The sequence below is a fragment of the Ornithorhynchus anatinus genome, chromosome 5 (assembly GCF_004115215.2).
Source record: "Ornithorhynchus anatinus isolate Pmale09 chromosome 5, mOrnAna1.pri.v4, whole genome shotgun sequence".
NCBI lineage: Eukaryota > Metazoa > Chordata > Mammalia > Monotremata > Ornithorhynchidae > Ornithorhynchus > Ornithorhynchus anatinus.
The window spans coordinates 63,656,249-63,684,120 of NC_041732.1; the positions used below are offsets into that span (position 1 = coordinate 63,656,249).

Consider the following 27,872-nt stretch of genomic DNA (forward strand, 5'->3'; position numbering starts at 1 on the left):
AGACAAGTGGCGGAGCCGGGATTAAAACCCACGACCTTCCAACTACCAGGCCCATGCTCTATCCACTACATCATGCTGCTTCTCCAGGCTCGGTTGTCTCTCTGGGAGCAGCAGTTTGCACTGGGCCTGGTTGTCTTGAGGGGCTTGGGGTTCAGCCAGCCAATCTCTCAGTCAGGCAGTCAATCACATTTACTGAGCACTTACTGTGTGCAGAGCACTGTACTAAGCACTTAGGAGTGTACAATATAAAATAAATGGACACATTCCCTGCCCACATGATTTACATTCTAGAGGGGGAGACAAACATTAATAAATAAATTCCGGATATGCACATAAGTGCTGAGGGGATGGGAGAGGGGATGAAAACAGGGAGCAAGTCAGGGCGATGCAGAAGGGAGTGGAAGAAGAGGAAAGGAAGGCTTAGTCATGGAAGGCCTCTCTGCAGAGCTGTGCCTTCAATAAAGCTTTGAAGGTGGGGAGAGTAATTATCTGTTGGATATGCGGAGGGAGGGTGTTCCAGGTCAGAGGCAGGATGTGGGCAAGAGGTCTGCAGTGAGATAGATGCGACTGCGATACAGGGAGGAGGTTAGCATTAGAGAAGTGAAGTGCAGGCCAGGTTGTAGTAAGAGAGTAGCAAGACGAGGTAGGAAGGGGGCATGGTGACTGAAGGGCTTTGAAGTGTTTACGGGCAGAGGCTCCATAAACACCAAGAAGCAATCCATCAAGCTTGGATCAGAGATGGGAGTCCGAGATTCAGCCCTTTCTTTTCTGGGGAGATCTGGATTCTGTTCAGGATCCAACAGACCAACTGGAAGAACACAGTGCACGACAGTTAGGACCCCTCCCTACTCGGTGCACAATCAAACCTCTTGGCCTCAAAGATCCGTTGGCTCTCTGGGTCCCCCCGTTCCAGGCCCTCCCTGCCCCCCTCCTGGTCCCTCACCCCCAAATCGTCCCCTCTCCCCCTCCATCCTCCTCCAACTCCCTGGTTGCAAGAACACCCGGCACATAAGAATATATAATTTTGGCTTTATTTTAGTTAAAAAAAATAATCGTACCACTGAATGAAGTAGCTTTTTGGATAAAGAAAAAAAAAGCAAAGGTTTTTTATTATTCATCCTTATAAACATATCCGCTATGGAAAAAGCAAATCAAAGATCAAAGCTACTAGGTAATCAATCAATGTCTCTTCTTTCTGTAGATTATATTACAAAACAAAAATAAAACCTCTAAATTCCCACAGTGGGGTTTGATACCTTCCGGAAGTTCCTGAAAAATAAAGACTTATCGAGTCTAAAATGCAGTGACATCTTTCATGAGAAACACAGAGAAGTTGCATAACTTAGTGGCATAGTTGGTTGTTGTCTGTCCCACTCGGTGACAGTCGGGGTCGGGAGGGGGGTACGAACATCCACGGCAACACACGAGAACCCCTGAGGGAGACCATCCGCCTGGCACCAGTGGTCCGGGGTCTAGGAGACCCCGGGCGGGCAGGGCAGAGTGCCCAGGCGACCCACACCCCCCCAGGGGAGGACACGACGGGACTGGCCTATTACGAACATCACTTCGCTGGACGGTGGCTTAAATTCAATTGGATACGTCACCAAAGGTACGCTAACAACGAGATACACATTTCTCTTGGATAGGGGTGGGTGGCGGGAGAGAGAGAGGACAGAGCAAATGGCTGAGCCTGTCTGGTTTCACTCTTCAATGTCACAGTGCATGCAAAGACACTTAGAAGCCCCTTCCGGAGGCTGAGCGTTTGTCCGCTCCGCAAGGCCGGGGATCCCTGTACCCTCGTCGAACGGCAGCCTCGCTCGGCGAGTTCTCCCCTCAAGTTTCACAAGATCCCGCTCCGCGCCCTCAGTGTTCTGGGGAGGCGGCTCCGGCCTTTTTTTTTTAAGTCATTGCCTGAGGTCACCCCAGGGAGGGGAGAACTGGGGGGAGTTGGGAGTTCTGCCCCACTACCCCTCATCCGCTGGTCCCTCAGATCAGATTGTGCTGAAGTCACCTCTAGTGCTTTGCCATGAGGGGGCCCGTGAGGTAGATTAGCGTGACCCTCCCCGCCTTCCAGGGGAAATGGAGGCCCGGTGAGGAAGGCCGGGGAGGAGCGCATCAGCCTGGGTTTGCCGGGGGGCCTCCACTCCTCTCCCAGACTCGCTAGGGCTGCGGATGATCGGAAAGCTGCCCGATCGAGCCTCAGCGACCGGCAAGTTGGGAGAAGAGAGAGGAGGAGAGTTTAAGAAAGCCAAATTAATCCATCCCTAACGATAACTCGGGGAGCATTACAGATCCACCGCCCGGTGTTTGTGCCTGCTCTTTGGAATCCCAACCCAGGGCCGCAGGAGGCCAAGCCATCGACACAGTTACAGGTCTCGAGTCTGCTCGGCTCCGGGCCACGGCCGGGGAGGGGTTTATCCCTCTTTCTGGAGTTCGGCACTGTCTTTACACTTGGAGGGCTCGCTGCGGTTCAAGAGCAAATAGCAAGCGTCCATGCAGAGGGTAGCCCGGCTTACAGATCTACAATATCGCCGAGGGCGTTTGGAATCCAAGGGGAAACGAGACCACAGCGAAGTCAGGGTCTAGGAGAAGCGGGTGGGCAACGAGATGAACAGATGACAGGGAGGCAGCGGTCTTGGGTTCAGATTCCAGGTTCACCGTTTGAATGTTATTAGAATTGGTCCACTGATTAATTATAGTATTCGTTAAGCACTTACTATGTGCCAAGCGCTATACTAAGCGCTGGGGTAAGAAACAAGATAATCGGGGCGGACACGGTCCCTGTCCCACATAGGGTTCACGGTCTGATTAGGAGGGAGTAGAATCTGATCCTCATTTTGAAGATGAGGAAACTGAGGCACGGGGAAGTGAAGCGACTTGCTTGGGTCACACAGTGGATGAGTGGTGAAGCCGGCCTTAGAACCCAGGTCCTACTTTTTCCACTGGGCCACGCTGCTCCCAGTGATGGGAAAGTCACCCAGCGCCTGCCTTTCTACCCACCTCATCAACTTTTTCTTCCTATGCACGGGGGCCGGGTCTTTGCAGATTCTGGTTCCTGTCAGGTTCCGTCCCCACCCCCCGACCCTGGCCAGCCTCCTGCCCACCCCTCAAGCTCACTGCTTGAAGGCCGACTGCAACTCTTTGAAGGCGGCTTTCCTCTGCTTCATCTCCTCCGCCTGCTTTTTCTTCTCTTCCTGTTCAGCCTTGATCTCCTCCTCGAAACGGCAGGAGACATTGATCGCCTGCACCTGGAAGGGCACACGGGTTGGAAGAGGGTTGAGGGATGGTTAGCAAACAAGGAGAACCTCTCCCCCACCTTCCCTTCCCTTTCTAATTCTATCACGTCTCCCTGTCCGCCGCCCACCCCCAGCTGCCCCACAAGGCTCTGGGAAGCCTTGGAGTGCTTCTGGATTCTGACTTCCTTGAGGCAGAAATAATAATAGAATTTTGGTATTTGTTAAGTGCTTACTATGCACCAGGCACTATACCAAGCGCTGAGGTGGATATAAGCAAATCAGGTTGGACACAGTCCCATGTGGGGCTCACACTCTCAATCCCCATTCTATGGATGAGGTAACTAAGGCCCAAAGAAGTGAAGTGACTTGCGCGAGGTCACACAACAGACAAGTGGCAGAGTCTTGCCCGCTACAACATCACTGCTTCCCTCGGGGTCTAGCGGGCAGGGCTGGCTCTAGATGGTGAGTGAGGTAACCTCTTCAAGGTGCTCTGTCTGTGTAATGGGACCACTGGTGGCATGATGGGGGTGATTACAGAATTTAAAGGGCCCAGCCCAAGGCAGAATGGTACCAGTTGGAGCAGGGACCTCGGAAGGGAACGCGATGGCCCTGGAGCAAGGGGGACTCCAAGTTTGGGAGGTCAAACAGTTCCTGACTGACGTCACGTTCGATGCGGCGAGCATTCACAGGGAAACAAAAGACGTCATCCGAACCGGGATGGGGGAGCGCCAAACTTTTCCCTACTTCTGGGCAGTTAGGCATCTGAAGCTGGTCTTGCTGGAGGGCTTTGAACTCTGTCGCAATACTCAATAAGCGCTCAGTCAATACCAAGGAGTGACTGACTGATTGCGGGGGCGCAACCAGCCATCAATGGCTCGATCGAGGATCGAATGCTCTGAAGAGGAAAGACGTTTCTCTGTCTCCTTGGGAATCTAGATGCGGGACAGGGTCTGTGTCCAACCCAATTTGCTTGTATCCACTCCAGCACTTAGTACAGTGCCTGGCACATAAGAAATACCACAGTTATTCTTAATATTATTGTTATTATCAAACAGACCCCAGACCCCTGAGCAGGAATTCAGACTGGCCAGCTCCCCGCTCTGGCTTCACCCAAACCCTAGGGTTCAGTCCAGGGATGACTTTTCTAATCATGCTATTTGCCACAGCTTCTCTCTACAGCTCTCTACAGATAGAAATGGATCTGGCAAAACCCCTTGGCAGTCTCTGGAGGGGAAACTGAGGCTCTGTAGGATGGGGTGGCTCGCCAGCCAGAGAGCCGCCATCAGGGCCCAGTCTAGCCCCCACTCAGGCTACCAGGCCTCTTGACAGTTTCATCCCTGAAAACCCAATATTCCACCACAGGGCTGGACCGCGGCTATATCGTTTCTCTTACTTTGGCCTCAAAAAAGTTTTTGGCTCCTTTGACTCCCTCCGTTGAGACGTCGATCTCCGAGAGCCGAGCTAAGACGTGGAGGCCGCTGTCTTCCTGTAGCTCTCCCGCGGCTGCCTTGTGGAAAATCAGCAGAAACTGGAGGAGAGAAAAAACCAGGCTTATTCACTTGCTCCCAGCCCATTCTCTGCTTTCTGGCCAAGGGCATAGCTTCCTAGGAGAGAGAGCTCAGCCACCCCTCTACTGCCCCTGGGAGATGAGGAGGGCCAAAAGGGAGTTGGGGATGAACTCCGAGCAGGAGAGAACCAGACCATGAGCGGCAGCGTGGCCTAGTGGAACAAGTACAGGCTTGGGAGTCAGGAGTCTTGGACCCTAATCTCAATATCGCCCTCTTAACTCTCACACTCCTCCTATTCCTCCATCAATCTCGTACCACTAACTAACCTGCAGCTTTCATGCTCAAGCGGTGGAGTGCTAGTGGAAATCCAGCCATCAGGCCGACGTTGTTCATTTCAAGCTCATCCTCACCTGTTTTAGCTCTACCTGCTTCTCCTCCCAACAATACTTCTCCGTTCTTATTGACTGCAGTACCCATGGACCTCTCCAGGTTTTTCAGACTTTAACTATCTCCTCAAACCTCCTGTACTCACATCCTCTCCCTCTCTGGCCCCTAAAGACCCAACCACTCACTTTATTGAGAAAATTGAAACCATCACATTTGCTCTCCCTAAACCCTCCCCTGGTCCTCTCCAGTCCCAATCTCCTCCTCTGCCCTCTTCAACTCTCCTATCTTTCTCAGCAGTTTCTCAAGAGATCTCCCACCTCCTCTCAAAATCCACCCTCCTCCACCTGTGCCTCCTCTCCTCTCTTTAAAGCTTAACGAAACACCTTCCTTTTTCCCTCTCTGACTACTCACTCTCCAACAGGTCCTTCCCTACTGCTTTTAAACACGCTATGTCTCCCTTGTTCTAAAGAGATTCCCCCCTTGACCCCATGGCTCCCTTCAGTTATTGCCCCATCTCTCTCCTAACATTCCTCTTCCAACTCCTTGAGCAAGTTGTCTACATCTGCTGCCTCCACTTCCTCTCCTCCGGTTCTCTCCTTGACTCAGTACAATCTGGTTTCTTCCCACTTCACTCCTTAGGAACACCCTAATAACCTCCTTCTTGCCAAATTCAATTGCTTTTTTTTTAGGCGGTGGGAGGCATAGAAGGAGCCCCTGAAAGAGACAGAGAATGAGTGGCCAGAGAGATAGGAGGAGAACAAGGAGAGGACAGTGTCAGTGAAGCCAAGGTTGGATAATTTTTCCAGAAGGGGGTGGTCAACACTGTCCAAGGCAGCCCAGAAGTAGAGGAAGATTAGGATGAAGCGGAGGTCTTTGGATTTGGCAAGAAGGAGATGCCCATCTTCCACTCTCCACCTTCAAAGCCTGACAAAAATCAAATCTCCTTCAAGAGGCCTTTTCTAAGCCCTAATTTCCCCAATTTGTCCTCCCTTCTGCATCGCCTATGCCCTTGAATCTGCTCTGACTCTTGATACTCACTCCACCCTCAGCTCCCCAGCACTTATATACATATCCTTGTTCTCTCCCATTTCCCCTATCAGTAATTTATATTAATGTCTGTCTCCTCTCCTAGACTGTAAGCTCCTGGGGGCAGGGATTTTGTCTACCAACTATATTGCATTGTACTCTCCAAACACTTACTACAGTCCTGTGATCACAGTACTTAATAAATACCATTGATTGATTGAATGATTGATTGTTATCCCAGCTCCATCTCTTGCCTACTGTGTGGACTTGGGCAAGATGTAACTTCTTGGTGCCTCAGTTTCCTCACCTGCAAAATGGGGATTCAATCCCTGTTCTTCCTTCCCCTTAGATTGTGAGTCCCATGTAGGACAGGAACTGCATCTAATTTGATTATCCCCACTGATTTTTTGTTTTAATCATTACTTCTATTTCTGGGAAGAACCATATTTGGGTCCATTGAGTTGAGTCCCATGTGGGACAGGGACTGTGTCTAATTTGATTATCCCTAGTGATTTTTTTTTCTAATTATTACTACAATCTCTGGGAAGAACCACATTTGGGCCCATTGAGTGGGGAGGGGATGTGCCGCTCATTTGTGCTCTTCATGAGCTGGTGTCCCATCTACTGGAATGGGAAAGTCCCTCTCCAAGGCTCTCCCAGGCTCTCCTGGACCTTCCACCCTGGTCCTTCTTACCCTTTTTTATGGTATTTGTTAAACTCTTACTATGTGACAAGCGCTGGAGTAGATACAAGCTAATCCAGTTGGACGCAGTCCATGTTGCACATGGGACTCACAGTCTTAATCTCCATTTTACAGATGAGGTAACTGAGCACAGAGAAGTGAAGTGTAATTTATTTATTTTAATGTCTGTCTCCCCCTCTAGACTGTAAACTCATTGTGGGCAGCGAATGTTTCTGTTATATTGTTACACTGTACTTTCCAAAGGATTTAGTACAGTGCTCTGCACACGGTAAATGCTCAGTAAATATGATTAACTGATTGACCAACTAAAATGCCTTGCCCAGGGTCACATAGCAGATGAGTGGTAGAGCTGGGATTAGAATCCAGGTCTCCTGACTCCCAGGCCCATGCTCTTTCCACTAAACCATGCTGCTTCTAAGTACTCCAGTTCTGATATTCCTCCAGTCTCACAGCCTGGGGCAGACAAGCCACAGACCAGCAGCTAGGAAACCAGTGGTCTGGGCTAGAGAGTGGGCCTGTGAGGTGCTTTTTTTTGGCTTGTGAGGAGTCCCCAGCCTGTCTAATCCCCGTACCACCCCTATAGCTCGATGGTTGGAAGCCCGGTGCTAAACCGGGCCCAGGTTCCTCTGGCCCCTGGAGCCCGGTCCTCATCCTACCTCCCGGAAACTGAGTTTGCCGTCAAAATCCTCATCCACTTCCTTGATCATGTTCTTCAGCCCGAGGTGCGTCTGGGGGGCCTCCAGCTTCTCCATCATCAGTTTCAGCTCCATCAGGTCGATGAAACCGTCCCTCCCTGCATCGTATCTGGGGACACAGGAAGGCCAGGTCAATGACCAGAGTCCAGGACTCCGAGCCCTGGCCACCAGGCTGGGTACACCCATTCCTCCGAGATCCCTGCGGCCCCTGCTGGGGAGGAGTCTCTCTGGTCTGTTTCCACCAGCACAGGTGAGCTCAGTCCAGCTGTTTGTTTCCCTCCCCAGCATGAGCAGGACAGTCTGCCGCAGTGCAGAGGTGCAGGAAGGGAAAGAAAACTTCTCTCCAAAAGCTTACTTAGTAAAGCATCCTGCTCACGGTAAGTGCTCAATAAATACCATCGATCAATTGATTGAGAGACAGGTTCTGAAATAATCCCCCAAAGGATGGAGTTTTCTCTGAGCTCAGACTCTTCCCCGCTCAGCCCAGCTGAAGACCCGGCCCCTCTCAGGAAAGGTGACCCCTTGGGGAGAGGCACGGAGGTAAGAGCATGGGTCTGAGAGTGGAGAGACCCGGGTTCTAGTCCCATCTCTGCCACTGCCCTGTTGTGTGACTCTGGACCAGTCACACAGTCCAGCCTCTCTGGGTCTCACTTTCCTCATCTTTGAATGGAGAGAATATACTTGCTCTTCCTATCTCTTAGGTTGTGACCTGCATGTGGGATAGGGACTACGTCTGGTCTGAGTACCTTGTATCAACCACAATGCATGGCAAATAGCAAGCATCTCCTAAATGCCACAAACCTGTCTGATTCCTCCAGTGCCTGCCTCCCTAATCATTCTGCTATCTGTGGTCCTGGCGCCTCCCAGACCAGAGGGCATCACCTGCAGCTCTGCAGTCCCTGAAGAGGTGGGAGGAGGGGTCTGAACAGCTGCTTGCCATCCTGCCGATTCTAGGAGGGTCAAAGATCACAGAGAGGAGCCGGAGGCAGCTGGACAACCAGCCTCAAGGCTAGGGCCGAGTCTGCGGAAGTCTAGCGAGGTGCGGGGGCGGCTGGGATGGCGGTCCCAGAGGCTGGGGCTCTGCAAAGTGGCTCTGCGTTGGCAAAAAAACATGCTTAGAAGGGAAAACTGTTTCTAAAAAAGGGTGTCAGATATAAATAGCTCCCAGCAGAGTACAGCGGTCTCCAGAGGCAGAGGCGGCTGGTTCTACCAGCATGGGGACAGAGCGGGAGAGTGGTCCCAAGGACTGGGGAACAGGCCACTTGTCTGCTGCGTGACCTTGGGCAAGTCACTTCCTTCTATGTGCCTCGGTACCCTCATCTGTAAAATGGGGATTAAGACTGTGAGCCGAATGTGGACTGTGTCCGAACTGATTACCTTGTATCTAGCCCAGCGTCTGGCAAATAGTAAGTGCTTAACAAGCACCTCAAAAAAAAAAAAAGAAAGGAAGGAATCGGATAGGTTTCTCAACTTTGGAAGCCAAAATGAGTACTGAGAAAACCAGACCCAGGACTTGAGTCTGCTGTGGTGGTTTGGAGCTTATCACAGGGGAGAGGGTTGGGGACAGGCCAGCTACCTTCACACTGGGTCGAATTTGAGGTGTGAGGAAAGGGGAACCACAGACAGCATCCTAATAAGGCCATTTCTAGCAGGCTCATCTGTGATCTCCAGGCCCTGTGGCCGGGGGGAGGGGAGAGGGAGCACCTTGTCCTCAAGGAGGGCTGGGGTTAGCCTGTGTGATGGCAGCAAGCTTGAAGGAGGTAGTGGCCTCTGTGGCCACAAAAAGTTAGGGTGGCTTAGGACTGGATATAAGGGTAGCCAAGGGGCTTACAGGGGTCGAATGAGGACGGATAAAACTGCTGTAGGCAAGGGAAACCTATGCCATCCCTGCCCAAGAGAACACCTGAAGCAAGTCCATTAGCCAGTTTCGAAGGGCCAGAAGCCTGGATGAGAACGACATGCAGCATTCTTTATAACAATTCCACTGCCCAAATATTACAGATGTGCAGCTCTCTCCATCTGACCACCTCTAGTTAGATGGCTCTCGAGCCCAAATGACTCCTTGGTCTTGCTCCACAGGAAGTTCCCGTGTAGGACTCCAACCCTAAGGAACCTTTGGCCCCACAATCCTCCTTTCCTCCTTTTTCTTCCCTCCTTCCCTCTCTCCCTCCCTCTCTCCCCAGCACCACAGCTCTCCTGCCAGATGGGGCATGTGCTTAGCCCAAGAAGCCAATAAACCGCCAATCAATTACTTAGCGGCTCAGCTCCAGCCTGGCTCTGGGCCCCAGATTGTGAGATGGACAGGGCAGAGGGGGATTAGAGAGCTGCCCGGCAGGCTCAGGCACCTCAGCACTGCTAAGGAGAGTTGGGGGGATTGCCGTTGCTTCCCGTCGCCTCTCGGCACTGAAGAATGGCTGAGGCAGAGAAGGAAGGGGAAGACAGGAAGGATAAGATGAGAAGCAGCATGGCCTAGTGGAATGAGAGCGGGCCCGGAAGTCCAAGGATCTGGGTTCTAATCCCAGCTCTGTCATGTGCTTGCGGTGAGAACTTCGGCAAGACACTTCACTTCCCGGGGCCTCAGTTTCCTTCATCTGTAAAGCGGGGATTAAATACCTGTTCTCCCTCTTGGATTGTGAGCCTCCCGTGAGACTGGGACTCTGTCCAAACCGATTAAACCCAGCACTTAGCAAGGTGTTTGGCACACATTAAGTGCTTCACGAATACCACAGTAATTACTAAGGTAGTTGGGATTTCGAAACTGGGTCCTTCCCAAGCACTTAGTACAGTGCTCTGCACACAGTAAGCGCTCGATAAATACAATTGAAAGAATAAATGAATGAATGAATACCCCACTAAAGGAGGCCAGGCCGGGATAGGTTTCACATCCAACTGGACATGTTTTCCATCCTGCCTAGGGATGGAACTCAGAGTGATTCTTTCATTCATTCATTCATTCATTCATTCATATTTATTGAGCGCCACTATGTGCAGAGCACTGTACTAAGGGCTTGGAATGTACAATTCAGCAACAGATAGAGATAATCCCTGCCCAACAATGGGCTCACAGTCTAAACGGGGGAGACAGACAACAAAACTAGTAGTCAGTCCTGTCCATGGTTTGCCCTAAGTGCTCTTGACTCTAGGATTTGGGGCCGTGCACTGGGGCCTGGGTGACCTCCCTGCCAGCCTCATGCTCACTCCAACTAAGAGAGAGGACGAGGTCACCTGGCAGTTTGGAAGCTGCCAAGGGCAGGGACTGTGACACTTCTATTTTATAGTTCCAAAGGCCTCCAACAGCACCTGGCAGCCTGCGTGTGCTTAATGCTGCTTCTGCGAAAGCGAAGCAGAAGACAGGCGAGGCTTTATTCAGTGGAGGGGTGAGGTGGGAGATGAGGGAATCAAGGGAGTACTCGAGTGTGCTTAGTACAGTGCTCTGCTCACAGTAAGTGCTCAATAAATTCAATCGACTGACTGACAGATTGATTGATTGAGTGGTGGAAGGACAAATGGGTTTGCCAACATCCTCTGGCTGGGGACATTCTCTGACCTGAAGGCTACTCTGGCAGGCTTGACCCTTGACTTCCGGCCTTACCTAGTTCCTTTTGCGTCCTGCCATGGGACCCAGGAGATTTAGGGTTAGGCAGGAAGAGAGTGGGTGTTCTTGGTTCTGGAGCTCACAGGTCATCAAGAAATAGCTGATGACTGAGAGGGATGCAGGGAACAGCCTTCTGACCATCTCAAGACTTCTTTGGAGGGGGCCAAGGCTGCAGTGAATCTTGGGTTTCAAAGAGGGACTGCTCCTTCCTCAGGTCATCTCCAGGCAGGGACACGGTTTTGCCCCCAGTCTCCTACCCACATTCATTCATTCATTCATTCATTCATTCATTCATTCATTCATTCAATACTAAATAGTAAATTAAGGCTTACTGTGTGCAAAGCACTATACTAAGCGCTTGGGAAACTACAATACAACAATAAACATTGACCTTCCCTGCTCACAATGAGCTCATAGTCTAGAGGAGAGAGACAGACATCAATACAATACATAAAATTACAGATATATACATAAGTGCTGTGGGGTTGGGCCCGGGGGAAGAGCAAAGGGAGCAAGTCCGGGAGACGCAGAAGGCTTCCTCTCCTCACTCCCATACCCTAAGTGGGTTTGAGGAAGTGCTAAAGAGGGAAGTGGCCTCTTGTGCCACCGGGTGGGTGTAAACTGAGGCAAGGATGACCTCCTCAGTGACTCGGACGTGGGCTTCTGCCCGCTTTGAGCTGCTCCTCACTTGGCTTTGGCGACAGGTTGGAGCCCAGGCTGAAGGTAGCCCCCTAAGGCACAGAAGACCTGGGGAATCCCCTTCCCCACTTAGCAGCTCCAACTGTGGGAAGGGAGCCGAACCAGCGTGCAGACAGAAGGAGGCTGGGCTGAGGGCGGAGGGCACCTCCAGCCCAATAACGCCCACTCAGCTGTCCGGGCCCATCCCGGCCCGACCCTGCGGCACAGAGTCTGGGATTTAATCTCACCCATTGATCGGCCCTGAGAGATTGTGACGGCTGGCACCGGGCCCACATTCTAGTCGGCCTCCCTCTGAATAGTCCGCTGGGGGAGTTCTCAGCCAACCGCAGCTGCCCGGATACTCGACACAAAAGCCCAGAGTCTTGCAGAATGGAAGGTTCTGCCAACCTCAAATCTTTTCCATTCAGGCTGAGGACAGAGCCCGACAACCTCCCTCCCACCCGCAGCCCCTCCCTCCCCTGAAGCCCAGTTCCATGCTCCGCCCCTTCCCTTCCCCTTCCCTCAGACCTGCCTTTCTCTGGTCCCCACCAGCCCAATGCCCTTTTCCAAAGCACTCAGCACTGCCCCTTCCCTGGACTCTTCCCCAATGATTTCTCTTCGCATGTGATCGAACCGGTGCCCTCTGCTATAAATTTCACTCATGCTCAGCAAGCTCGACTGGCCTCCTCCTCATACCAATAATAATGATGCTGCTATTTGTTAGGTGCTTACTATATGTCAAACACTGTTCTAAGAGCTGCGGTAGATTCAAGGTAATCAGGTTGGACACAGTCCCTTACCCACGTGGGGCTCACAGCCTTAATCCCCATTTTACAGATGAGGGAACGGAGGCACAGAGAAGTGAAGTGACTTGCCCAAGGCCACATAGCAGATACGTGATGGAGCCGGGATTAGAACCCAGGTCCTTCTGACGACCAGGCCGTGCTCTATCAACTAGGCCATGCTGCTCCTCATTTCACAAAAAGAAAATGAGGCCCAGACAGGAGACAGGAGCCCATTAGATTTATAATAATAATGGTGGTATTTGCTAAGCGCTATGTGCAAAGCACTGTTCTAAACGCTGGGGGGATACAAGGTGATCAGGTTGTCCCACATGGGGCTCACAGTTTTAATCACCATTTTAAAGATGAGGTAACTGAGCCACAGAGAAGTTTAGAAACCCCTCAAGGGCAGGGACTGGGTGTCTTTAGTTGTACTCTCCCAAACTCCTACTGGAGGGCTCAGCTCATAGTAGGTGTTCCATAAATATGGGGCAAGGAATGAAGGAATGAAAGAGAAATCAGCTCTCTTTCCTACTCTGAGACAGCAGCAGAACTGAAAACTGAAGACTTCCCTGGAGTCTCGATTCTGTTCTGCTCCTGACATTGTGATCGCCTTTCTTCTCAAGAGATCAAGAGAAAAGGGAATTGATATAAAGTGGCCTGTAAATGCCTCCCCCTTCACCCAATCCACGGCCCTCACTGTGAAAGACCCTCGTAGGCCATCTCCTCTTATCAGAACCAAAGGACGTCAGCCATTCCTCCTTGGAATCGGATCCTTGGTCTGGTCAACCCAAAGTTCTGTCTGATGGTGGCAGCAAAGGATGTTGGGAGAAACAGTAAAAGTTGTCCTCCTTGGCAACTCTGGGTACAGGTGTCTCTAAACTTCTTTCCTCAACCCCATTTTTCCCTTTCAGCAACTTAACTTTTCTCGCCAATAATCCATTATGGCTACACTGTACATGAACATAACCAAATTCGTCCCTTTCTCTGCTTCTCCCCAGATACGGTATACTACGTGGGTGCTGAAAAAAATCCTTCCGATGTTTCAACCTATCCTGTCCAGCATGACTCATCTGCCATTTGCCCAACCACCCACTATTTCCTCCTATGACTCTTCGACATCTGATCTCCCACTGAATCAGCTGGAGAGGGGAAAGGTGCTGTAGGGGACTTACATATTTCCAGCAACTCCACTGAGTGAAACTCAGCCCACGGTCCAGACTAGTTCCCCACTGTAAAGACCCAGCCAGAATTCCAGAGTGCCAGATGTTGCCAAAAGGAGATTGTGAAGACCGGTATAAGGGCAACAGGCTCTCCAGCATGGCCTAGTGGTTAGGGCAGAGAGGCCTGGGAGGCAGAAGGACCCGGGTTCAAATCCCGGCTCTGCTACTTGCTGTGTGACCTTGGGCAAGTTGCTTCACTTCTCTCTGCCTCAATTCCCCCAGCCCTCATCTGTAAAATGGGGATTAAGACTGTGAGTCGCATGCAGGACAGGGACTGTGTCCAACATCAGTATCTCGTATCTATCGCAGCACTGAGAACAGTGACTGGCACATAGTGAGTGCTTAACAAAACACCACAATTATTATTCCAATGGCCCTTCTTCAATCAATCAATTAATGGTATTTACTAAGCACTTACTGTGTGCTTAAGTGATAATAAGTTGTCCCTGAGCTTATTCTCCCTTTTGCCTGCTCCCATTCCACATCCCTAAACATCTATCTCTTCTCTCCTCTCCAGGGAGAGCTCCGGGGGAGGAGAACCTGGTGGGCACCTGGAAAAGTCAGTCTACTAACAGGCATTTAATCTGGTCCCCCAGGGCTGGGGTGAACTCTGGCCAGACAGTGACTCAGGAGGGGCCCTCCCTTGATGAGGCAGCAGATGACTATATTTCCTGCAGCGGCAGCCGGCCCTGGGCGGCCCCGCAGAGGTGCTCCAGCTGCCGCAGAGCACGTGGGGCAAATCACCCGCTGAAACTGGATCCAGTGCCACTCTCCAACGGGGCACTTGCTTTTCCTGCCAATCAATCATATTTACTGAGTACTTACGGTGGGCACACCCAACCCCATTTCCTACCTCCTGGCTCCTACCCAACCCGGGAATGCTCCAACGGGCCTCCACCCTCAACCAGTGCACACCTCCCTTCCTCCAGGCAGGTGGGGTTAGGGAGTGTGTCTGACCTTCGCCCACCCTCTTCCCCTCTCCCCCTCCCCTCATTGACTGGCAACTCCCTCAGCTCAGGCTTGCTCCCTCCCTCCCTCGCATTGGGGTTAGGGTGTCCTGGGGCAGCACCTTGTATGAGGCTCACTAACCACACTCTTTTTTATGGTATGTGTTAAGTGCTCACTATGTGTCAAGCACCTTCTAAACACTGGGGTAGATACAAGTTTATCAGGTTGAACATAGTCCAAATTCCCCATGCGGCTCACAGTCTTAATCCCCATTTTACAGATGAGGTAACTGAAGCCCAGAGAAGTGAAGCAACTTGCCCAAGGTCACACTGCAGACAAGTGGTGGAATTGGGGTTAGAACCCAGACCCTGCTTCCACGTTAGGGTGCCCATGGCTGGCAAAGCCCAGCCCGAGACCTGGCCAGCACAGCACACTGGACTTTCTCATTGGCAGCTGGGGATGCCGATGGAGGGAGAAAAGGAGAAGTGTGGCAATTTTAGGCAAGATAAATGAGCCAAAATACCAAGAAGAAAAGACTGGGGAAGATTCAAAGTAAAAGCAGAAGCAAAGGTCACTGCAGCTGGGGCTAGGAAAGACCATTTCAAGGACCAGGAAGAGGCTGAAGGAATGTATGACCCACGGCCCTGGGGACCTTTCAACACAACCTAGTAAGGAGGAGGCAGGGAGGGGACGTTGTAAAGTCTTTCACTCTTGCAAGTGCTTAACCAGAGCCGGGACTACATTCAGCAGCTTAGCCTTGACAACCACCACCATTTCCACAGATCCGCAGGCTTCAGGGTATTTTATAAAAGAAGGGTTTTTTTTGGTTTGCAAAATGGTTTCTCCCTTGCAGTGCTCTTGTATTGGTGGCAACCATCCACAGAAATGGCCTTAAGCGGTTTGTGCTGGAAGTAGTCGGCAATTAAAGGGTGAAAATTCTTAGAACCAGCAGGGATTTTGATATGGGCTCCCAGCTCTTCCAGGCAGCTGCAATCCCAACAGCCCTGACAGACAGGCACTGGGGACTATTCGACTCAATTCGATTCGACTCAATGAATCGTCTTTATTGAGCACTTACTGCGTGCAAATCACAGTAGTAAGTGGTCGGGTGAGTACACTATAACAATAAACTAGCAGTCCATTGTATAGTTGGGGAAACTGAGGCTCAAAGGGAACATTTTTATCTACCTTGATTGAGCATGTTGGGGTCCACACATTAGGAGAACAAAAAACTGGGGTGAATTGGCGTGTATGAGATTGGCAGTGCTACTGGGAGAGAGGAGCGGGGAAAGGGCTAGAGGGTCTTCGGGTAGCGTGAAGATGAAGAACTTTGTGGTACTCTCCCAAGCATTCAGCACAGTGCTGGGCCTAGAGTAGTAGCTCAATAAATACCATTGACAGACAAAACATCAGCCCAAGGAGAAAGGAAAGAGTATATGGAGACTGAAGAGGGAGGATCTGAGCAAGTATGTCAGCAGCCCAGAGCAGGGGGTGTCTGGACCCAGTCCCCAGAGAGGGCTGGCGAATTCGAGCATCTTTCCGAGATAAACCCTCGGAGGACGGAATTACATGCCACCCTTCTCTGCTTGTTTTCAAATTCTCAGTTTACGAAACCACTCTGAATGCCACCCATGCCATCAAAGGATCCGGGACTCTGGTCTCCTGACCTCCAGCAGTGTCAGTCGATCAGTGGTATTTATTACCTGCTTACTCTGTGCGTAGCACTGTACTAAGTGCTTGGGAAAGCACAATACAATAGAGTTGGTAGACACGAGCCCTACCTTCAAGGAGCTTTCACTCTAGAGTTTACTTGCAGGCCTGGTGGTGCAGCTCAGAAACTCCCAGATCTCCTCCTCCCTCCCAAGATGAATAGATAAACAGGGGTGGTAGAGCCAGTTCCGCCCAGATAAGGAGTGGCACAAGGAAAGCAGGCTCATTCTGAGGATTCTGAACTAGTTCTGAGCAGCAATGGAAACTTTTGTGGGGAGGTCCCTGGAGAATGGGGCTTGGCCGAGCCTGGGCAGAGTGTATTAAGGCAGGAAATCTCTACATAAGAAGAAAGACACCTCCTGTCCATGACAGTGCACCTTACTTTCTACCCAGGGTCCAGGGCCACTCTCCAACTGGGCACTTGGTTTTCCTGACAATCAATCATATTTATTAAGTACTTATGGTGTGCAGAGTGTTGTATTAAACACTTGAGCCAAGCCTAGAAATGAGAGTCTAGTCTGTGGGCCAAGTGAGCGGAGGCTGCCTCCGGGGTGGTAAAGGGGGCTGGGAGAGGCTTCTCTGGCAGTGCCCAAGCTTGGCCAGCAAAGGGGGCAAGGGTGGTTGGGATTCAGACAACGTTGGCTCACACCCAGAGCTTGCAACCCATCGCTGCCGCCCCGAGGCGGAGGATAAGTGGTAGGGAGCAGAACGGGGTTTTGTCTTCAGCGGGCGCCGGTTCCCCGACAGCTGCCAGAGACCGCAAAACAGCCTGGGCCCTGCCAGTTGGAGCTGGCACAGAGGTGCCTTGTTTCCCCCAGGACCAAGGTAGCTTGCTTTCTAACAGTGTCCGTGCCTCCAAAAGAGCCTGCGACAGATTCCCGGGAAGATTCTCCCTCTCAGACCCTTCTCCAGTCAACCATGCGGTCTGGAAGCTGTGGAAATAGCTTTGTCCTGAGTGGCTCTAGGAAATCGGAATAAGACTTTTTTTAAAAGTTCTAATGAAATGGCTAATTCTCTATACCAAGATTTCTCAGAGGATAAGTGGGCGGGGGAGGGAAGGAGGCTGATCATTCTAAACTGGAGGTTCCCTAGTGGGGTGCGGCGGGGGAAGGATAGGAAGCCTGGGGATAAACAGGGGCAGATGAGGAATGGAGGTTGGGTTTTTTGAGGGGGTGTGAGATGGGGAGTGAGAAAGAGAGGGATCTTGGAATTGTAGAACATTGGGTAGGGGGCAAGAAAGAAGTGGAAGTTAGGAATCAAATCTGACAGAGGTTAGGGAGAGGATGTGAATTGAGTCAGATACTAAAGCACCTTCTGTCCCCTTATGAGTCACAGTTACCCACAGAGGCTGCAGCTCTGTGGGGGCTCACCCTTTAAGGGGTTTGGGAAACATTTGCTCAGAGCAACCAATAGCCTATGTTGGGCAGACAATGATAGATTTCAAAGCATCAAGAAGGGGAGAGGATGGTTTGGTGAAGCTTGAAAGATTTTAAACAGGTTTGTTCCACATACCCCCCCCCCCCCACTTCAACACACACGCACACACACACACACACACACCCCTTCCTCCCTCCCTCCCCCCGGGCCCCTTGAGTTTTGGGAAGGGGAAGAACATATCTGCCTCAAACCCCCTACTCTCCCATCTGAGTCTGGGCCAGACTCATTTCTGGAAATAAAAGTTGCTGCAATTCAAAAGGAAAGAGGAAGGGAATTTCACAAGCTGCGATGGTCTCTCAGATCCTGTTTTGGGGTTTGGTGGTGTGAGAGCACACCCCAACATGCTCTTCCTGCTTTTAGGTGAGGGACAAGGATGCTCAGTCTCTCCCCTCGCCCCCAAAAGCAAGCCTGAGGAACCTCTCCTGGAGGTACAAGGCAGCTCCATGACCCCCATCCCCAGAACCACCACCAGCTCCGTGGTGCAGGGGTTGCCAGGAGAGGATGCTAGGTGGGCCCTCTGGGGAGCCCCCACCTCCACCCCTGCTGTGCTCTCAACCCAGCCTATTCCAGTCCAGGACCATCTACCATTTTAGAGACCATGGCAACTCCTGGTCCATGTGGGCACTGGCCAGGTTAGGCCATGCGCTTTTGACCCAGTGGGGCTCAGCTTCTGAGGGAGGGAGACCCGGGAAGAAGGCTAAGGGGAAGGATGAAATGTGGGAGGGGGCAGTGGTTGGAGACCCAGGAAGAGAAAAATAATGATAATAATCATCACTGGTATTTGTTAAGTGCTTACTATGTGCCAGACACTGTACTAAGCACTGGGATAGAACTAAGCTACTCGGGTTGGACGCGGTGCCTATTCCTCATGGGGCTCCCAGTCTACCCCATTTTACAGATGAGGTAACTGAGAGGCACAGAGAAATTAAGTCGGTTGCCCAAGGTTGCACAGCAGACAAGTGGCAGAGCTGGGATTAGAACCCACGTCCTTCTGACTCCCAGGTCCACGCTCTAGCCACTAGGAAGGGTTCTCACTGCTCGATTCCCGGGAAAGGAGGTGATCGGGTGGGGGCGATGGGGCTACAGTTGGTGAACTTCTCTCTCCCTAGGCCTCGGGGACAGGGGAATTCCACACCTGGGGAGGGTGGAGACACAGTAGGAACCCCAAGATAAGGAGGGAAGGGACAGGGGCGCTGCAGGGTGAGGGGAGGAGGGAGAGCATCCTGTTAGGGATAGCTGGGAAAAGGGGTTTGGGTGGATCCAGGAGAGATGGTGGTGTTGGGGATGGCTGGAGAGAGGGCATGGGAGGTCCGGCGAAGATGCCTGTCGCGGACAGGATTGCGTTAGGGACGGCTGGAGGAGGGGGTCAGGAGGCTGGGGGCCAGGGATAGGGTCGTGGATGGGGGGAGAGGGTGACATTAGGGGTGACTGGGGGGGGGAGATGAGGAGGATAAGGGGCAGATAGAGGTGGAGGATGGGGGAGAGGGTGACATTTGGGGTGCCTGTGGGGAGGATGAGGAGGATAAGGGGGAGATAGAGGTGGCAGATGGGGGAGAGGGTGACATTAGGGGTGCCTGGGGGGAGGATGAGGAGGATAAGGGGGAGACAGAGGTAAGGGGTGGGGGAGAGGGTGACACAAGGGGTGATGGGGAGAGGATGAGGAGGATAAGGGGGAGATAGAGGTGGAGGACGGGGGAGGGAGTGACATTAGGGATGGCGGTGGGGGAATCCACGGGAGTGGGAAAGGGGGAAGAAGGGGTGGAAGGTCCGGGGGAGATGGAGATTGAGGTGGGAAGAGATGGGGGAATGGGGGGCGGAGAGAGGTCTCCCTCGGGCTGCCTCGGGGGAGGAGGAAGGCGGGGGTCCGGGGGGTTTGTGGGGAAGGAAGAGCCCCCCTCCCGCCGCACTCACTGTTTGAACATCTTCTCCATGTCCTTGATCTGCTTCCTGGAGAACTCCTTGAACTCGGTGTAGGGGTTGAAGGCCCGCCTGCTGGGCGACATCTGCTGCTCGCCCGTGCCCTGGTTGAGGTCGGCGCGGCGCTGCAGCTTGGCGCTCAGCTCGTCGTCCGCGCTGCCCCAAGGCTCCCCCGGCCCCTCGGCCCCCGGGCCACCGGCCCCAGCCCCGTTCAGCCCGGGCGGCCCCGGCCCCGGCCCCTCGTCGCCGCTGCCGTCCCCCTCCATCTGCAGCCGCCGGTTCAGCTTGGTGGCCAGCTCGTCCGTGGCCATGGTGGCCCCGGGAGGCCGAGCTGAGGCCGGGCTGGACCGGGCAGTGGGCTCTCACCTCCCGCCCCCGGCAGCTCTGGCTCCGGGCTCTTCCTCTTCCTGACACTCCCCACCGCCCAGACACCGCCTCTTAAGGTGGGACTTGCAAGCCCCTGCTCCCCTTGCAGCTCCCTCCCTCCTCCTCCCTCCCTCCCCTTGCAGCTCCCTCCTCCCTTTCTCCCTCCCTCCTCTTGCAGCTCGCTCTCCCTCCTTCTTTCCCCTTGCAGTTCCCCCTCCCTCCTTCCCTCCCCTCGCAGCTCCCCCATCCTCCCTCCCTCTGCAGCTCCCCCTCCATCCTTCATTCATTCAAAAGTATTTATTGAGCGCTTACTATGTGCAGAGCACCGTACTGAGCGCCTGGAATGTACAATTCGGCAACGGAGACAACCCCTGCCCAATAACGGGCTCCTTCCCTCCCTTGCAGCTCCCCCACTTTCCCTCCCCTTGCAGCTCCCCCTTCCTCCTTCCCTCCCCTTGCAGCTCTCCCACCTTCCCTCCCTCCCTCTGCAGCTGCCCTTTCCTTCTTTCCCTCCCCCTGCAGCTCCCCCTCCTTTCTTCTTTCCCCTTGCAGCTCTCCCTCCCTCCTTCCCTCCCGTTACAGCTCCCCCACCCTCCCTCCCTCTGCAACTCCCCATCCCTCCTTCCTTCTTTTTCTCCCTTTTCCTGCAGCTCCCCACCCTCCCTCCCCCTGCAGCTGCCCCCTTCTCTCCCCCTCCTGCGGGGTCCAGGCCCTGGACGGGTTCTCCCGGGGTTGGACGGCTGGTCAGGGGCGGGACTTTTTCTATTTCCACTCCTCTTTATTTATTCCTCGTTTCGGCTGTGCGCTCCCGAGCCTCTCCCCCCGCCCCATCCCCTGGGCGGGAGGTGGACAGCAGCAGCTTGGACCAGGCCGAGTCAGGTATTTTTGGGCTGCCCATCCTCTTCCCAGCCCCTCCACCATCCTGGGGGCCTGGGTCGGGAGGAGGAACCGTCCTCATCCCACCTGCTGAGCCGCTCGGGCTGGGCAGTGGGCGGGGGGGGATGGATGGGAAGCCCGAACCCCCCTCCTCATCTTCTCCCCGAACCCCGCAAAGCAGTCATTCCCCAGGAAGGGAGCATCTCGAATTGGGAATGTCTTCTTGGTAGCCATCCCTCTCCCTGCCGACCGCCCCCCTTCCCGCCGCTGGAATCCCCTGCAGTGAAGTCATAATCCTGGTGCTAGGGGACACTGGACCCGTTGCCATGGAGACGACTCGATGTCAAACCCTCCCTTCGTCACTGCGGGATCCGGGAGCTAGTGAAGGGGAAGAAGTGGGGGGCCAAGGGAGGCCGGAATTCCCACTTGGACCGATGGGCCAGGAGGGGGAAGATGGAGACGCGGCTGGAGTTGGATGGTGGGTCTCCCAGGCCCAGCCCCTTGCCAGAGATTCCTCCGGCCCCAGTTCTCATGACCCTGGAGGAATTTGGCAAAATTGCGGACTCCACTACAGAGATGGGCCATCTCCTCTGCAGCCTTCCTGATCTGGGTAAAGAGATGGAGAGACCGCGATGAGACTTATTTTGCTGCCAGGAGAAAGGATGGTATAACACGTTACTGGCAGAACCTCAAACTCCGGCCTATTGGGTGCCTAGCACAGTGTCTGGTTTCTTCACAGGAGAACCAGATGGCCACAGAGCCACGGAAAGTGCTTGGGTTCACTTCATCCTTGTCTTTCATTCATTCATTCATTCGATTGTAGTTCCTGAGCACTTACTGTGTGCCGAGTAACGCACTAAGCGTGTGGGAGAGTATAATACAACAGACACATTCCCTGCCCATCGTCATCTTTAGATCCAGGAGCCCATTGTCACTGGTCTTCAGGGACCCATCCTCTTGTCCTTCTATTCACTGGATGAGACACATGAAGGAGTCACGCATCAGAGTCACGAATCCAAGGAAGGCTCTGCTCCATCGTGCCCTGTTCCAGCCCTGCCGTCGGACTGGAAAAATTCCATTCGTTTCAGACGTTGGTTGAGGCATCTTTGCTTCATCCTCATCAGTAACATCCTGGAGCCACAGCTTGCTCCCTTTACCTTTTAATTCCGATTCCATGCCTGCCACCAAATGGTCTCATATGCCGGGAACAGCCACCCCCACATTGCTCTCTACCGTTATTTTCCTCCTCTGATACTTCTCCGTCTCATACAGGAAAGCAGACTTCTTCCCCAAACACCTTTTCCCGAAACTATTCTGCCTTTCCATTTTCCATACATAAAAGCAGCACTGGAATGAATAATAAAAGTGATTAATGTATAATGGGGCAGCATTTGGGCATGTGATATATGTCCCCAACTTATGCTATGTGTCACGGCAATGCAGAATGCCAGCTCTGTGTGAGGATATGGGCACACAGTGCTAGCATATTGTGCTCAGCAAATAACCGACCATTAAGGAATGAGATCCATGGAGGAGTAAAGTATTTTACAGTGTCTTTTGAACAAGCCAAAAATGAGCCAAAGACACCGTGTCTTGAAAGCTCTGAAGATCTTCTGTCTGCGGAGAGGCGTGTAGCTCCCGGCCTTCCGTCCCAGACCAGAAGTTAGAAGGGGGCTCATTACTGCAAATTGTGCTTTTACATATCTGGAGACTCTAATCTCTTTCTAAACCATTACCTGTGGGATCATCGGCCCATCTGAAAAACTAAATATTTACGTCTGCTTCAGTATGATGCAAGATGTTTAAAAAAAAAGTGTTTGGGGCTTATTCTAAATGAATCCATATTTGGTGTAGATCTAGGGAGTCTTTTGCGAAGGGAAACAATTTGGAAAAGGCAAATCTATTTCTACTGAAGATCGATCAATAGGGTTTGACTATCTATTGGATGCAGAGCACTTAGCATCATGTTGTTCAATAGATGTTAGAGACATGATCCTTACCCATGGACATCTCACAGTCTAACTGGGGAGACAGATGCATAATAATATACAGATAGGAGAGTAAAAAGTGTTTAAATAGTAGAGAATTTAAATCGATACACGCAAAAGGGCCACAGGGAGTTGTGAGTGTAAAAGGACTGAGGTAATAGTTGGAAAAATGTAACCTGAGAAGAAGAATTGATCACTCAATCAACTACTTATTAAGAGTCTACTTTTTGCAGAGTGTGATACTAAACACTTAGGAGAGTAATACAGAATTAATACCCACGATCCCTGCTCTCAAGCAGCACACGATCTATTGGGGGAGTAAAACACTGAAAGAAATTATGGATGGGGGAAGTAATAAAGATCTGTACATGAGTGCTCTGGGGGTCTTGTGAGTATTTAAGTGCTTAGCTGCAGTGGCAGCTTGATGATTATAAACTAGGGAGATTAGAAATTAACTGGGAAGCCTACCCACAGGAGAAGTGATTTCAGGAGGATTTTTTTGGAAGAAGCATGGCTTAGAGGAAAAAGCATGCACTGGGTATCAGAAGACCTGGGTTCTAATCCCAGCTTTGCCACTTGTCTGCTATGTGACCTTGGACAAGTCACTTGATTTTTCTGTGCCTCAGTTACCTCATCTATTCAGTGGGGATTAAGGCTATGAGCCTCAAGCAGGACATGAATTGTGTCCAACTTGTTTTTTTCCTTCTTTTTTTCATGGCATTTGTTAGGCACTTACTATGTGTGAGGCACTGTACTAAGCACTGGAATAGATGCAAATTAATCAGGTTGGACACAGTTCCTGTCCCGCATGGGGCTCACAGTCTTAATCTCCATTTTACAGATGAGGTACCGGGCACAGAAAAATTAAGTCACCAAGGTCACACAGCAGACAAGCGGCAGAGCGAGATTAGAATCCCGATCATTCAAACTCCCTGGCTCATGCTCTTTCCATTTGGTCATACTGATTATCTTGTATGTATCCCAGTTGCTTAATATAGTCCCGGGGACATAGCAAGTGCTTAACAAATATCATTAAAAAAAGAACACCCCCCCACAAAAGAAATGAATCTGGGAAGAGCTATGGTTTATAGGAGATGATTGGGGACCTGCAGGCAGAGGGGAAGGTGTGAATAAGAGGGAAGTGCCAGGAGAGAAGAGAAAGGAAAATTGCAGAGATAAACTTAAGAGGAATGAAGAGTACAAGCTTGGGTGTAGTGGGAGACGGGAGTGAACAAGTAGGTGGGAGAGAACTAAATGAGCACTTTAAAGCCAGTAGGTATTTCTGCTTGTTGTGGAGAGGAATGACCAGTCATTGGAGGTTTTGAGTTCTTTTGAAATCATATCATCTCCAACAGAGAAGCAATGTGGCTAGTGGAAAGAACACGGGCCTGAGAGTCAGAGGATGGGGGTTCTAATCCTGACTCTGCCACTTACCTGTGACCCTAGGCAAGATACTTAACTTCTCTGTGCCTCAGTTTCCTCATCTGCTAAATGGGGATTCATTCATATATTCATTCAATCGTATTTATTGAGCACTTACTGTGTGCCAAGCACTGTACTAAGTGCTTGGAAACTACAATTCAGCAATAGAGACAATCCTTGCCCACAGTGGGCTTACAGTACAAGACAGGCTTCCAGTCCAGAAGATAATTATTATTATTATGTCACTTGTTAAACACTTGCTATGTGCCAAACACTGTTTTAAGCACTGGAGTAGATACAAGATAGTCAGGTTGTCCCACGTGGGCCTTACAATCTTCATCCCCATTTTACAGATGAGGTAACTGAGGCACAGAGAAGTGAAGTGGCTTGCCCAGGTCACACAGCAGACAAGTGGCGGAGCCAGAATTAGAACCAGCGTGGCTCAGTGGAAAGAGCACGGGCTTTGGAGTCAGGGCTCATGAGTTCGAATCCCAGCTCTGCCACTTGTCGGCTGTGTGACTGTGGGCAAGTCACTTAACTTCTCCGTGCCTCAGTTCCCTCATCTGTAAAATGGGGATTAAGACTGTGAGCCCCACGTGGGACAACCTGATTCCCCTATGTCTACCCCAGCGCTTAGAACAGTGCTCGGCACATAGAAAGCGCTTAACAAATACCAACATTATTATTATTATTATTAACCCACATCCTCTGACTCCCAAACCCCTGCTCTTTCCACTAAGCCATGCTGCAGATTCAAAATGTGTTCTCCCTCCTATTTAGACTATGGGACCTAATGATCTTGTATCTACCCCAGTGCTTAACACATAAGAAGTGCTTAACAAATACATTATTATTATCCAATCTTCTCAAATTAAATTCTAACCTTTCCAACTTACATCCCAACTGCCGCTTCGGCATTGAGTCACCTGATTCATTTATATTCATAACCTCCCATATCACTTATGTACATATGCTAATTACTTCCTCCTAGCTGTAATTTATTTTAGTGTCTTCTCCACTGGACTGTAAACTCTTTCAGGGCAGGGATCATATACACTAATTCTATTGCACTTCCCAAGTGCTTAGTATAGTGCTGTGCAAATAATACGTACTGGGTACATTTTATCGGTTGATTGACTGAAGGCAGGGATCATGACTCTTCTTTAAGTTTTCTTAGACTGTGAGCCCCATGTGGGACAGGGACTGTGTCCAATCTGATAAACATGTGTGCACCCCAGCACTTAGAACAGTGCTTGACACATAGTAAGCACTTAAAAGGAATAATAACAACAACAATAATAATAACTTAGACATAAGCTCCCTGAGGGCAGGGGATGTTATACCAACTCTGTTACATCGTATCAACGTCATTATCATCATCATCATCAGTGGTATTTATTGAGCAGCTACTATGTGCCGAGCACTTGGGAGAGTATATCACAACAGAGTTGGCAGCTATGTTGCCTCCATACATTGAACTTACAGTTTCTAGACTCTCCCAAGTACTTAGTACAGTTAGTGCTCTGCCCACAGTAAGTGCTCAGTAAATTAGACTGTAAACCCGTATTAGACTGTAAGCCCGTCAAAGGGCAGGGACTGTATCTGTTACCGATTTGTACATTCCAAGCACTTAGTACAGTGCTCTGCTTATAGTAAGCGCTCAATAAATACTATTGAATGAATAAATGCGAATAAATGATCTCAAGTACTGAGTGCAGCACTATGCTATGTGAGTGCTCAATTAGTACGTGTTGACTGACTGCAACTCTGAGATGGGTTCAGAACGTTGGTAACAGAAGTCAACAGAACAACTATTCAGAAACCAGATATTTTAAAGGGCCCGAGCAATGAAGAACCCTTCCAACCTGAGGATTAGTGGTTTCCTGAGAGATCCGGGGTTGCAGGCTTCAGTTGGGCTTTTTGCCTGGATTATATGATTGAGGAAGGATGGTAGCAATTCCAAGAAGAGTATTTTTAAACTATGCTGCTGTTCCTTGGTCTAGGGGGCCATTCGATCCTGAGCTGACTGAGCCCTCCTGTACGAGTTGGGAGCAGAGGGGAAAGGACGGTTGGTTATCGTGGCTTCTGTGGCGGGAACATTTGTCTCTTAGGAACAGGGTTGTGATCATCTAATCGCTGAGAGCCTCCTTTAGTTACAAAGAACAATTGGCAGTCTGGGATCTGAACCTATTTCAAACTAGGGTTTGTCTCACCACCCACGGCCTCCAAACAGCTGAAGGGATTTATGCTTTCAGAACTATCGCTTTCCTTTGAGCTGACAGAGTTCGTTATTGATTGTTGCCATGCTATTTCTGAAAAAGCATAAGGAACATCAGTGAATCCTGTAAGCTCACTGTGGGCAGGGAATATGTCTGTTATATTGTTATATTGTACTCTCCCAAGCACTTAGTACAGTGTTCTGCACACAGTAATTGCTCAATAAATATGAGTGACTGACTCACTGGCTGACTTAATTGTGGAGAGGTTTGACTTGAAGGAGAATGTCTTACTTTTAATTATACATAAGTTAAACTCTTGTCTGCTTACATATGTAGAGTTGAGGCAGTGATCTGGATTATTCAGCTCAGAAGCAGCATGGGGTCTAGTGGATAAAGCATGGTCTTGGAGCCAGAGGACCTGGGATCTAATTCCGGTTCTGCCACTTGCCTGCTGTGTGACATTGGTCAAGTCACTTGACTTCTCTGTGCCTCTGTTTTCCTCAACTGCAAAATGGGGATTCAGTACTTGTTCTCCCTCCTACTTAGACTGTGAGCCTCATATGGGACTTGATTCTCTTCTATCTATCCCAGAATCTAGAATAGTGCTGGACACATAATAAAAATAATAATTGTGGTATTTGTTAAGCACTTACTATGTACCAGGCACATAAGTGCTGGGGTGGTTACAAGTAAATCGGGTTGGGCACAATCCCTGTCCCACATGGGGCTTAGTCTCACTCCCCATTTTACAGATGAGGTAACTGAGGCACAGAAAAGTGGAGTGACTTGCTCAAGGTCACCCAGCAGACAAATGGCGGAGGCAGGTTTAGAACCCAGATCCTTCTGACTCCCAGGCCTTTGCTCTATCCACTAGGCCATGCTATGGCACTTAACAAATAAGATAAGAAAAATTTTGCTACTGAAGAAAAGTCAGGTTTGGGGTTCAATCAATCAAGATTGACAATACAAGGGATGGCATAGACATGCGACCAAATTCCCCAGATAATTCTCTCCAGGTGCCTATCTGCCTGTCATTCCCACCCTGGGTACTGGAGATTCTGCAAGCACACTAGAAAATGACTGTTCTTGTAGAGGCCAGTAGAACCTTGGAGTGGTAATCACTCAGGGAATTCTCGGCAGGACTGCTAAGGCTTTA

The 27,872-nt window shown here is 50.9% G+C and overlaps 1 protein-coding gene across 1 annotated transcript; it reads right to left on the bottom strand.

Moving 5' to 3' along the window:
* Positions 1 to 1,009: 1,009 nt before the first annotated feature.
* EFHD2 (EF-hand domain family member D2) lies at positions 1,010 to 20,241 on the bottom strand. The gene is made up of 4 exons (XM_029064386.2): positions 19,840 to 20,241; positions 7,517 to 7,664; positions 4,630 to 4,764; positions 1,010 to 3,248 (listed from the first exon to the last, which is right to left on the bottom strand). The coding sequence occupies exons 1-4, from the start codon at positions 20,154 to 20,156 to the stop codon at positions 3,114 to 3,116; spliced, it is 735 nt and encodes a 244-aa protein (XP_028920219.1). The 5' UTR covers positions 20,157 to 20,241; the 3' UTR covers positions 1,010 to 3,113.
* Between the last annotated feature and the right edge of the window lie 7,631 nt (positions 20,242 to 27,872).